At 40.8% G+C, this 13819-nt stretch overlaps 1 protein-coding gene across 1 annotated transcript in view; it reads right to left on the reverse strand.

Annotated features, from left to right (window-relative positions):
• Window positions 1–1726: 1726 nt before the first annotated feature.
• The window catches only part of rpa1 (replication protein A1), a 91449-nt gene continuing 79356 nt past the window's right edge, over window positions 1727–13819 (reverse strand). Inside the window, exons 16-17 of the mRNA XM_073053184.1 lie at window positions 8097–8183; window positions 1727–2210 (exon numbers count right to left, since the gene is read on the reverse strand). Coding sequence (XP_072909285.1) covers window positions 2097–2210; window positions 8097–8183 — 201 coding nt within the window. The 3' untranslated portion in view covers window positions 1727–2096. The remainder of the gene's footprint in view (window positions 2211–8096; window positions 8184–13819) is intronic.

Genomic DNA, 13819 nt, shown 5'->3' on the forward strand with positions numbered 1-13819 from the left:
AAAGAGTTGACGTTTTGGGCTGAGACAATCATGGCCCGAAATGTCTACTCTTTATTCCCCTCAATAGTTAGTGCATGACCTGCTGAGTTCCTTCAGCACTTTTGTTTTGCGCCCTGGATTTCCAGCATCTGCAGAATCCCTTGTGATCTTAATATCTTTTTTGCTATATACCAAATTTGACACATTGAAAGCACTTGGACATCTTTAACTAGCAGATTATCCAAGGAGCAGAAATAGCTATAAACAATGCAACTGAGGTCAAATTCTGGCAGACTCGCTTAGATACAAAGGTAGTAACATCAAATCTATAAGGTGAACCCCAGGGTTCAATTCAAGTGTCGAATGGCTTCAAGCTTTAAACTTTTCCTTGTATTTGGCAAAAGGATACAAGCTGCCTAATTATGACATAGAATAAAGCTTACATGAAGTCTTCCTTGATTGCAATCATGAAGAATCACACCGGTGGCTCTACTTCATGAGGAGTTGGAGAGATTTGACATGTCATTAAAGACCAACAAATTTCTACAGATAGCTGACCTGTTGCATCAAAGCCTGGTATGGAGGTGCCAAAGTACATGATCACAAGAGGCTGTAGACTCAGCCATCATGGATTCAACCCTTCCCACCACTGAAGACATCTTCAAGAGGCAGCGTTTCGAGGTGGCAGCTTCCATCATTAAAGGCCTTCACCATTTGGGATATGCCCTCTGTGTTACTATCTTCAGGGATGAAATACAGGAGTCTGAAGACCCACTCAATGTTTTTAAGAACAGCTTCCTCCCCTCTGCCATCAGATTTCTGAATAGCTCTTGAACACTACCTCATTATTCGTTTTAGTACACAACCTATTTATTTTACAATAGAGTAATTTTATGTCTTTTTCATTTTTGTGCTATCTTGTAACTTGCTTGTTTTCTTTAAAGTCTTACACTGTACTGCAGTCATAAAACAACAAATTTCATGCCATATGTCAGTGATAACAACACACAAAAATGCTGGAGGAACTCAGCAGATCAAGCAGCATCTATGGAGCGGAATAATAGTCATCATTTTGGGCAGAGACCCCTCATCAGGTTTCAGCTTGAAATGTTGATTTTGAATGTGAATAAACATCCATTAACATAGATGCTGCCTAACCTGCTGAGTTCCTCCAGCACTTGTGTGTGTGGCTCTGATTTTCAGCACCTACAGAATCTCTGGTATTTATGTCAGTGATAATAAACCTGATTCTGACTTTATGATCAGATCTGCTATGTTAATTCCTCACCTGGATCCAAGGCAAAGCTATTGGCTTTTTTGGGTGGGGGTGGGGTGAGCATACAAATCCTATGTATTCTAGACCATGCTTGAAGGATCTAGCTTGTACAAGGTCAAAGAAGATAAGCCCCTCATCATGTTCACACTTTCAAGTGGGAACAATTAGTCTGCAACTAACTGGAACACTCTCCCAGTGTGGCAATGGACCGGAAATTCGATTATTTGCTCAGGTTTCTAGAGCAGCCTTGAAATCACAACTTTCTGATTCACTGAGCTACTGATAACACCAGAGAAAATAAAGCTGAATACAAACAGGAGAGCAGTGGGAAGATTGAGTACGAAAGAACAAATCAAACAGAAAACACATTTTTGATGCCACAGAAAATCTGCAGTGAGCATTATCAAATAGATGGTTGGACATCATTTTCATCACCAATTTCCATTCTGAAATAGGACTAAAGCAGTCGAATTTATGTTCTTTGTCAATGTTTATTAGAATGTAGAACTAGAATAATTTGTGCAAAAGTGGAAGGGGGACATTGGATGTAAATGGCTTTACTGTCCATCCTGTGATTAACTGTACTAAGGTAGGAAAGCCTATTTACATAGACGCATATTCAGTCTCGTCATCTAGCACAAGTTGACCAGAATTCAACAAGCTCTATTTCTATAATCCACACAGCCAGCATTTCTACAGCAGTTCTAGAAATGCAGAATTCTGTAAGTGATTCCAAATTAAAATTGTCTTCCATTTTCACAGGCCAAAAGAAAGTGTGTTTAATTGATTATTTGAAGCACCCGGTTTCCACTGGCGCTCGTTCTTCACATCTATTCAGCATTCAGAAAGCTTGTGTAGCTGCATGTTTCCTAATATTCATTATCAGCCTCTTGCTGTACTCCTTATGGTCCACTGGTTTCACATCCATCATTGTCGCTTTGATGCGAGATTCATCCTGCAAATATGAACCAGAAACAATTAAAATCTATATCACAGACTTGCTCTCATTGCCTTATTATCATAGATCACTCCAGTTGTTCAACTTGCATTAAAATCTTCTTAATGCACATAACAGATAACAAGTGGTGTTTTCTCTCACTCAATCTACTTCTAAAGAATGGCTGCTGGTAGGAAATGTTCCAGCAAGCTGCTACACTTTAACGAGGTGAACTAAATCACTGCTTACCTTAAAGTGTTATAATTTCAGCATTCTGACTTGTTCTGTTGAATCCAGAAGATACTCACCAGTAAGAAAAAAACCTGGATCCTTCACACATTTCTTGCTTTAAGATCAAGTGCCATTAATGTCTTCTTGGACAGAGTCTCCAGTCAGCATGGGGACCAAGCCCATCCCTTTACCAGCATTTGCTGTGTTGGTACTTACACAATACTGTACATAATCACTAAAAATCACAGATAGGGATTGTGGAAAGAAGCCTAGAACTGAAAGACTATCAAATACCCTCTCTGCTTGACCATCAACAGCCAATCCTAGTACACAGCCAGGTGAAACACTTACCAGAAACTAGTTCTGATGAAAGTGTTTCAGGTTGATAAACTTCTCTCTCCACATACACTGAGTATTTCAAGCAAATTTAGTATTTAGTAACAACTTCTGAACCTTCTATAACATTAACAGCAGTTTCTCACTAAACATTAAGGATATTCTTGTCATTGTTCGGCCTGCAAGACTGGTAAAACCTTGCACAGAGCTGTCCTATAGCCTGTATATGTCTATATAAACTTTCAGGATACTTATGAATCAGCATACAAAAAAATCAACTCATAACTATTATTGGACATAATGGCACGAGCGACAAGAAAGGGATTTTAAGGTCTGGCTTGAGGACTTCTGGCTCATAACAATTATTTATTCAGCGTGACCCATCACAGTTAGAAGAGAAAAGGCCAGTCTGACAAGGTTTACCCTAATAAATGATACCCTGGAGAAATATTTTAAAAATGTTTTTATTAGTCAAATCCCTAGAAATAACTATACAGCCTGCACCTGTCACAAAGATCCTCTAAGCACACAAACTACTTGGGTTATGCAAAGAAATGCATATATGGCAGGATAGAAGAGCAGTAATCTGATTATCTACAATCAAACTTTTTAGAAATTCTGATTGTTCACTAGGCAATCGTTTCCTGATCCACTCTACTATTTGATTCCTTCTTCAACCTGTTACCTTTTCCACCTATCACCTATCCCCACTCACCCGGTCTCACCCATCATCTGCCAGATCCCCTCTTCCCACCTATTCTGGCTTCTTCCCCCCTTCCTTTCCAGTCTTGATGAAGGGACTTGGCCCAAAACATTGGCTCTTCATTCTTCTTCATCGATGCTGCCTGACCTGCTGACTTCCTCCAGCATTTTTGTGTGTTGCTCTGGATTTCCAGCATCTGCTGAATGCGTGTTCGCTTTCAATTCAGAGGCCTGCTTCTCAAGCTACCTTTCAACTGACCCGGGGGGGGGGGGGGGGGGGGGGGGGGGAGAAGCAGCACAGGTTTCAGTGTTCATTTCAACTTTGTTCTCATTGGAAAATATACAATATTGCCTAACATTTAAAAAGTGAATCAACTATTTTGGAATATTAATAAGTCAGTGGTCTAGAAAATCTGCCAGTCCAATATCAAAGTCCCTAATGTGCCAGTAAACCAGTTTCAAAGAGATGGTGACAGATCAGAGGGGTTTCCAGAGCAGGAGTTCCTAACCATTTTGGCAAGGAGCCTATTATCTGAGGGGTCTGTGGAGCCCAGGTTGAGAACCTCTGTTCTAGAGGGTAAACATACACCCAGTGGCCACCTTTAGGTACAGAGGTACAATTCAGTGTGGTTTTCTGCTGCTGTAGCCCATCCACTTCAAGGTTGAGCATTGGTGCTTTTCTGCACACAACTGTCATAAAGTGTGGTTAGTTGAGTTACTGTCACCTTCCTGTCAGCTTGAAGCATTCTGGCCATTCTCCTCTGACCTCTCTCATTAATAAGGCACTTTCACTCAGAGAACTGCCGTTCAGTGTTTTTTGTTTAACACAACATTCTCTGTAAACTCTAGGAGACCGCTGTATGAGAAAATCCCAGATCAGCAGTTTCTGAGATACTCAAACCACCCTGCCTGGCACCAACAACTATTGCACAGTCAAAATCACTTTGATCACATTTCCTCCCCATTCTGATGTTTGGTCTGAACTGCAACTGAACCCTTGACCAATGCAAGCTTTTATGCATTGAGTTATTGCCATGTGATTGGCTGATTAGATATATGCACCAACAATATGTATAGGTATACTTAATAAAGTGACCGTTGGGTATATGTTGATCAATGAGGCATACAGGGAATAAAAACAGATGACTAGAAAAACTAGCAGAGGCAAAGAACTGGGTAAAAACAGAGTTAAGTTACATTGAGACCCCAGAAGGACTTGCAAGTAAAAGGATTCTGAAACTGATACATAAATAAATGAGCTGAAATGCAGGATTGCAAGTGAGTAAAGACGTGGACAGCATTAGTATTCAGAATGAGTTGTGTTGTAAGAAAGGGGAAACAGAGGGACTAGTTAGCAAGGCATTACAGAAACAATCTTGGTTTTAAAGCATGGATTAGAGTCAAGGCTGCAGTGAGGCAAGTAGGGTGAAAAAGAGCAAAGGAAAGGAAGAGGGCTAGAGGCACAGCAGGAAACTTTTTAAAGGATGTGAAAATACATTGATTAAACAGACCCGGTTAGATAGCCAAACTCCAAATTAAACAACAAAGTCCCAAATTAACGGGCTTAGCCTAAGAGAGGCTTTCGGGATATGGATGCACTTTAATAACTGGCATATGTAGGAAGTGACAGAATAGTGAAAGGAAGGTTTTGATTTATCGACTGCATTTTGACAGCTGAGGGTCAGCCTTTGAATTAAAAGGTCAAAATTAAAGTGGACATCAAGATAAACATGGAGCCCATTTCATGCTAATTGGGCATCATGAACAGTACATCCCGAAGCTGACAGCCCTTGTTTGGAGAGAAGACAGTACGGAAACTAGTTCCTTAATCTATATCTATGGCAATAGCACCATTCTAAATGGGATTAAAAAGTGTATAGCATATTGCAAGTTATCTTGATAGATTACTACTAATTTTAAAATTTGCTTCAATTAGCTGACTAAAGGAGGGGCTACAGGTTTTAATTTACTCAAGGGGGTGTTTTATAGTCAGCTCCCTGGAAATTTATTCTTACTTCAGCCGATTTTGTGTTAAGTGGAATGATGGGGCAGATTCGATGAGCTGAATGGCTTAAATTTGCCCCATGTCTTACGGTCAAGTTGGTCAGATAGTATTCGTGGATGTATTAAAGCTGGAATGAACTGCCACTTTTTTCACAGTTAAGTTGGAGGAAGTTAGATTTTTAGTTATTTAATATTCAAAAATGTTTACTTATTTATGTTTTTGCAACAGTTTAATAAATATATGATAGTTAAAGCTGAAATTATAGTCTAGTGTAGTGGTGGTGCCTTTTAAATCACTTGGGGGCATCAAAACAGGAAGGCAAAATTACAGAGAAGGATTCTTTCCTCAACTACATGCAATCTGGGCATGCATAAATATAAGAGGGAAAAAACTGAATTCTACAACAGAATAAATCAAGAATAAAAGCCTGAATTTGATACAGAGACCAGTGATGGAAACCTGGAGGTGACAGACATATGGTGACAATGCAGGCAGGGGTGCAGAAAGCAGAAGAAGATAAAACAAGTCATTACCAGTACAAGCAAAAGAGAGGCTGGAAAAGACAGGAGCACCTAGATGCACTGCAGAGAAGAGACGCTGTATGAAAACTGAAAGATCAATGCAATTAATTGCACTTGGGGAGATAAAAGATGTGGAGCATCAGCCATAGACAAGTTTGAGGGTAGAGTGGAAAACAAATTGCAGAATCTCAACTTTTAAATAGGTTACTTTCTCCGAATGGTTCAATATTTGAGGTTAAATGTGAGAAGTCTATTTCCCTCATTTCTTTTTAACCAAGAAGCCGGCTGCTTTGAGTCTTGTGTGCCACTCAAAGAGATCAATGCTAATCTTATAAGCTTCTTGCTCTCTTTCAAAATTATTCTGTTCCCCTGCCATCAAAAACTCTTGATTACAGTAGTTAGATGGGGCAACACGGTAGTGTAGCAGTCAGTGCAATGCAATAGTAGTTCAGAGTTTAATTTCAACCTCGCCTATAAGGAATTTATACAACCTCCCTATGAGCTTGTGGGTTTCCTCCTACACTCCAAAGATGTACTGGTTAGTAGGTTAATCTGGTCATTGTAAATTGTCCTGTGAGTCGGCTAAGTGGGCTGGAAAGGCCTGCGGCATCTCTAAATAATATATTCATATCTCCTGTCCTGAAGCAGAGGATGCTAAAGAGGGACTAAATTTCCCAGTTATAAACAATTAACCTTTATTTCAAGTCTCCACTAGTACTAGGCTCATATACTTATCCTTTATGTTTCACTGAGATCACTTTGTCTTTTGGCTACCTTCTGTTAAACAATTTCAAGGACAGCTGCTGGCACAAAATATTCAGCAGGATTCTCCAGCAAAGCTAATGCAATCCAGCAGAACAGATAAGATTTCCAAGCAGGTGGTGGAAACTGCAGTTTAATTAAATACTTGAATGATAGTGCAGTTTAATTTTTTTAAAGTACCTTCATATTTAATATTTTGTACCAAAAATGGCCTTTTCAAATCACATCATATCAGAGCTCCCTCGTGAACAGGGTGGGGGGGGGGAGATAGTAATGTGTTTAGAAGAATGGAATGCTCAAGATTCCTAGGGCTGGACAGAGAAAGTGCTGGGATTCGATTTCTTCTGGCTGGAGAATAAGGGCCGTACTGAGGGTAAAATACCATCCATTTAGGACTAGGTGAGTTTTTCATTTTCAGATTTATTCACGCGGCAACAATGAAATGCATCATTTGTGTTAAGAACCAACACACCCAAGGATGTGTTGGGGGACCACAAATCCTAGCATCAACATTGCATGCCCACAATATGTGGCAGAACAACGGAACACAAGAAGCAAGAAAACAATATCAAATCCAGCCCCTTTCCTTCCTCGCAATCCCCCCCCACTATCCACAGAGATTTGTGAGCTCTGGGAATTCAAACCTCAGAGATTGATGGATGTCATTTAGAGGATGTTCACACTTAAGGGAATGAGGCTAAGAATCAAATAACTCGTACTTGAACACAGGAACAAACTAAAGCAGTAATGCAGTCTCCACTTGCTTCTAATGCTTTTGCTAAAAGGGGACAAGGTTTTTCAGGTATGAATAATGATACAACCTCTCAGAGTAATCCTCAATTATTAGGATTGGCAGTGAGGGTCAAGCAGAGAGGGCATTTGATAACCTTTCACTTCTAGGATTCTTCCCCTATAGTAGCACAGAGCATCATTTTTGGAAATAATCCTCATAGAACAATAGGAAGGCATTAAATCAGAATAAACAAGTTGGAATTAATGCAATTAAAATCCTGGATATACTCCTAGCTTGTTTCAGGAGCTACAAAGAAGATCTCAGCAACAGAAATACTGAAGGAATTTGGGAAGTCGATGTATGTCAGACTTTAAAAGGAACTAGCAAAGGAGCTGAGTATTTACCCTCTATAATTGTGGCACCAGGTGTTGAACAGAAATACAATCTGGATTTGATTCAGTTCACAGTCACTCCTTGTAACTTCAAGTGGGAAGTTAAAACATCACACTTAAGCATCACAGGGCTCCTTTTGCACTACTTCTTCCAAAAATTACTAACTGTGCTGACCAGTGAAGCAAAATCTAGTCAATATGATTCCAGATTAAGTCACTTACATTGTATGTTTCAAGTTTGACACGGATTCTGCAGGTGAAAGACCGGAAGTTTGCATTCTGGAAAACTTCTTCAAAGGCTTGTTCATTCTATAATGAAAACAAAAATAAAGTACAGTGAAAGCAAATCCCATCACTATGAGCTTTAATTTTGTTAAAGTGACATTCTGAGTCTCCACAGCACTGGAAAGAGGGGCTTGGGAAGGGAGAACAGAAAACAGATGGGAACCAAAAAAAATCATACATCTTGAAAATCCTCTTGATAGAAAAGTGAATAGCCATGACTCTACCAAATGAAATGCAAGGCACTCCTTCACTCTGCCAGCCTGCTGGTCACCCTTGGGTAAGGTGTATCACCTGCTTAATCCAAACCCCCCCCACCAATCATGGTCATGTGAAGCCACGGGAGCCATGAGATGGTGGACGGTCGTATGAGCAGCTGGTGCAGATCATAAGTCCTGCTTCTGTGATCATTGATGCCAGGCAGTCTCTGAAGAATACTGATGACAACTGGGGTCACCCATCTTGTAAAGACACAGCCCAGAAGGCAATGTCAAACCACTTCTGTAGAAAAATTTGCCAAGACTAATCATGGTTACATAGATCATGATCACCCATGTCATACGACACGACATATAATGGTGGTGATGTAAGAGGGAAGGATTAGATTGATCTCAGAGTAGGTTAAAAGGTTGGTACAATACATGGGCTGAAGGACTTGTACTGTTTGATATTCTATCAACCACGTGCCTATCTAAGAGTTACAGAAGTGCCCCAATGTACCCACCTCTATCTGGCCGGGCAGTCCACGCACTTACCACTCTGAATTTTTTTTTAAAATCGTACCGCTGATACCCCCCCCCCCCCAATATACTTTTCTTGAATCACTTTAAAATTATGCACCCTCTTGTTAGCCTTTTCTGCCTTGGGAAAAGATCACAAGACAAAGGAGCAGAAGTAGGCCATTCGGCCCATCAAGTCTGATCCGCCACTCCACCATGAGCTAAACTATTCTCCCATCTAGTTCCAATTTCCACCTTTTTCCCCATAACCCTCAATACCCTGACTAATTAGATACCTATCAATCTCCTCCTTAAACACCCTCAATGATCGGGCCTCCACAGCTGTATGTCACAATGAATTCCATAAATCCACGACCCTCTTGCTAAAAAAAAAATTCTCATCTCTGTTTTATATGGGTACCCTCTAATTCTAAGACTGTGGCCTCTTGTCCTGGACTCACACACCAAGGGAAACAGCCTTTCCACATCTACTCTGTCCAACCCTTTCAACATTCGAAATGTTTCTATGAGATCCCCTCTCATTCTTCTATACTCTAATGAATACAGTCCAAGAGCCGACAAACACTCCTCATATGTTAGCCCCTGCATTCCAGGAATCATCCTCGTAAATCTTCTCTGAACTCTCTCCAACATCAGTACATCCCTTCTAAGATAGGGGGCCCAAAACAGCACACAGTATTCCAAATGAGGTCTCACCAGTGTCCCATAGAGCCTCATCAACACCTTACTCTTATACACTATTCCTCTTGAAATGAATGCCAACATTCGCTTTCCTTACTGCCGATAACCTGGTGGTTAACCTTTAGGGTATCCTGCATGAGGAACCTCAAGTCCCTTTGCACTTCCGATTTTTGAATTTTCTCCCCATCTAAATAATAAACTGCCCGATTATTTCTTCTTCCAAAATGTACAACCATACCTTTCTCAACATTGTATCTCATCTGCCATTTCTTTGCCCACTCTCCTAAACTGACCAAGTTTCTCTGAAACCTTTCTGTTTCCTCAACACTTCCTGCTCCTCCAGCTATCTTGGTATCATCCGCAAACTTAGCCACAAAACCATTTAATCCATAATCTAAATCATCGATATACAGTGTAAAAAGAAGCAGCCCCAACACCGACCCCTGCGGAACACCACTAGTAACCGGCAACCAACCAGAATAGGATCCCTTTATTCCCACTCTTTGCTTTCTGCCTGTCAGCCAATGCTCCACCCATTCCAATATCTTTCTTGTAATTCCATGGACTCTCATCTTATTAAGCAGTCTCTTATGCGGCACCTTATCGAAGGCCTTTTGAAAATCCAAATACACAACATCCACAGCCTCTCCCTTGTCAATCTTATTTGAGATTACCTCAAAAAATTCCAATAGTTTGGTGAGGCAGGATCTTCCCTTCATGAAACCATGCTGGCTTGGGCCTATCTTGTCATGTACCTCATGGTATTTCATAACCTCGTCCTTGAGGATTGACTCCAATAACTTTCCAACTACCAATGTCAGACTAATAGGTCTGTAATTTTCTTTTTGCTGCCTCCCTTTCTTAAACAGCGGAACTACATTTGTGACCTTCCAGTCCTCTGGAACCATGCCAGGGTCTATTGATTGCTGTAAGATCATTTCCAATGCCTCCACAATCTCCAAAGCCACCTCCTTAGAACCCGTGGGTGCACTTCATCCGGTCCGGGAGACTTATCTATCCTTAGTCCATTTAGCTTCCCAAGCACTTTCTCTCTAGTCATCTTGACTGTACCTAATTCTATTCCCTGAGACCTCTGGCTATCAGTTATGTTGCTAATGTCTTCCACTGTGAAGACTGATGCAAAATACTCATTTAGTTTCTCTGCCATCTCTCTGTTACCCATTATAATTTCTCCAGCATCATTTTCAATCAGTCCTATATCTACCCATGTCACTCATTTACTCTTCGTATATTTAACAAAAAACTTAGCATCCTTTTTTAAGTTAATTGCCAACTTCCTTTCATAATTCATCTTTTCTTTCCTAATGACTTTCTTAGTTTCCTTCTGTAAGTTTTTAAAAGTCGTCAAGTCCTCAGTTTCCCCACTAGTTTTTGCTTCCTTGTACGCCGTCTCTTTTGCTTTTATTTTAGCCTTAACCTCTCTCGTTAGCCACATTTGTGCCATTTTTCCATTCATGATTTTCTTTTTTTCTTGGAATATATTTTTTCTACACTTTCCTTATTTTTTTAGTAGGAATTTCATCCAATTCTGCTCTACCGTCCCTCCATCTAGTTTACTTTTCCAATCAACTTGGGCCAGTTCCTCTCTCATACCACTGTAATTTCCTTTGTTCCACTGAAATATCGATACACCTGATACCAACTTCTCCTTTTCAAATTTGAAACTGAACTTAATCATATTATGATCACTACTTCCAAGGGGTTCCATTACCTTTAGCTCCCTAATCGCTTCAGGTTCATTACACAGCACCCAATCCAAAACAGCCGATCCCCTGGTGGGCTTATGGACAAGCTGCTCCAAAAAGCCATCCTGTCGGCATTCTACAAACTCCCTCTCCTGATATCCAGTACCTTCCTGACTTTCCCAATCCACTTTCATATTAAAATCCCCCATAATTATCTTGACATTTTCCTCCTGACATGCTCTTTCTATTTCCAGCTGCAACTTGTAGTCCACATCCCGGCTGCTGTTTGGAGGCCTGTATATAACTGCTATTAGTGTCTTTTTACCCTTGCCATTTCTTAACTCGACCCATAAGGATTCTACCTCTTCTGATCCTATGTCTCTTCTTTCTAGTGATTTGATATCGTTGCTTACCATCAGGGCCACACCACCCCCTTTACCTACCTTCCTGTCTTTCCTATACACTGTGTGTCCTTGGACATTCAGCTCCCAATCACATCCATCATTTAGCCATGACTCAGTGATGACCACAATGTCATATCTTTTAACCTGTGGCTGTACAACAAGGTCATCCACTTTATTTCTAATGCTGCGTGCATTTAAGTACAGTACATTTAAATCAGTATCTGTTACCGATTTTGCTATATTTCTATCGCACAGCAAATTATCCTGTCTATTCACTTGCCTGTCCTTCTTGCCATCTTTGCTGCACAGTATCTTTGACTTATTTCTATTTTCCATACCTCCCCCAAAATAGATCCCAATGATCCAAGAATTTGAAGTCCTGCCCCCTGCACCAGTTATTTAGCCACACATTCATCTGCTTAATTCAGCTATTCTTACCATCATTAGCGCGTGGCTCAGGCAGTAATCCTGAGATTATTACTCTGGAGGTCCGGCTTTTCAATTTTCTTCCTCGCTCCCAGTAATCTTCCTTCAGCACCTCCTCTCTTTTTCTGTCTATGTCAATGGTACCAACACATACCAAGACTTCTGGCTGCTCGCCCTCTCTCCTGAGAATACTCGACCCGATCTGAGACATCCCGCACCCTGGCACCAAGGAGGCAACACCCCATCCGGGTATCCTTGTCCGGCTCGCAGAATCTCTTGTCTGTTCCCCTCACGATGGAATCCCCTATAACTACTGCATTTCTGCTGGCTCTCTTGATCACAGCACTGGGCAGAGTGCCAGAGTCCTGTTCGCTGTGGTCTTCCTCTGTCAGGTCAACCTCTCCAACAGTATCTAGAACGATATATCAATTTCTGAGGGGGACTGTCACAGAGTTGCCGTCCACTATCTCTCTATAGGTATTATCAATCACCTCCTCACTTTCCCTACTTAGCTGAAGGTCATTAAGTTGCAGCTCCAGATCCCAAACACAGCCCTTAAGGAGCCTCATCTCAATGCGCCTGGTGCAGATATAATCCTTGGGGAGGCTGGGAGTCTCCCAGGGTCCCCACATCTGGCAATCCAAGCACAACACTAATCCTAGATGCATACCTCTAATGTATACTGCTATTACTAAATAAATAAATAAATCTGTAATTTACCCCTTTACTATAAGACTCAACGGTCACAGGAAGCCTCTTCCTGTTTCCGCCTAAGCCCGTTGAGCCAAAGCCCTCTCACTCCGCTGCCCGCTGGATATGGCGGTGTTCTTTTTAAGCCTTCCGCGCTCTGAGGTCATGCGCCTGCGCAGTTGTGCCTCTTTTATCCCAAGTAGTTAAAAAAAATCTGAATTTTCTCCCGAAAAACGGCGACTTACTCCGCTGCCTGCTTGCTGTGAAAAAGATCTACGTCTCTTATCTTGTACACCTCCATCAACAGCAGAAAGCTACAAAGGCCAGCTTCCGCTCCTCATGAGACAAGCTGTTTTTATGCATAGTCAGAAAGACTCCAACTGCAGCCCCAAACTAGAACATCATCACCAAGCAGCTGGATATGCTTCTCCTGCACCCACTACAATACAATCATATTTCACTTTAATTGTGTTTTATTTATTACCTTGTCATTTCTGCCTCGTTGGTTTTGTATTTATACGAGCATGAGTGCTGAATGCAGAAACTATTATTCAAGATCACACTGACACCCGTTATTCCACACAGTAATGCCACTGAGCTAAAAATAAAATCTAACTATTTTCCTGGACGCCAGAAAACATTACTGAATATTTCTTCCTGATTGTTCAAATAAATGAAAGAAATGCATTATCTAAGTAGAAAACTTTAGCCACATAAATTTCTTTCCTGTTTCTCTTGGCTATAAAAGTAACTCACTAGTTAAGCAGGCAATGTGAATTCCTGTCAATGTTATATAAATAGCCATTTTCTTATCTGGAATCTTTTCCAACCCATCACATCTCTTTCTATTTTGGCATTGTTCAAATGCAAAGGCATAGATGAAAAAACAAGCCCAAGACTTAAAATGGGAAAATGTAAAATAGGAAGTTGCCTTATAAATAACAAGCTGATATATAATTGTGGGAAGAAAATCACGCGAGTCCGAAACTGTTCAAACAATATTCACTCTACAAGAT

This window comes from Hemitrygon akajei, chromosome 8 (genome assembly GCF_048418815.1).
Source record: "Hemitrygon akajei chromosome 8, sHemAka1.3, whole genome shotgun sequence".
NCBI classification, from domain to species: Eukaryota; Metazoa; Chordata; class Chondrichthyes; order Myliobatiformes; family Dasyatidae; genus Hemitrygon; species Hemitrygon akajei.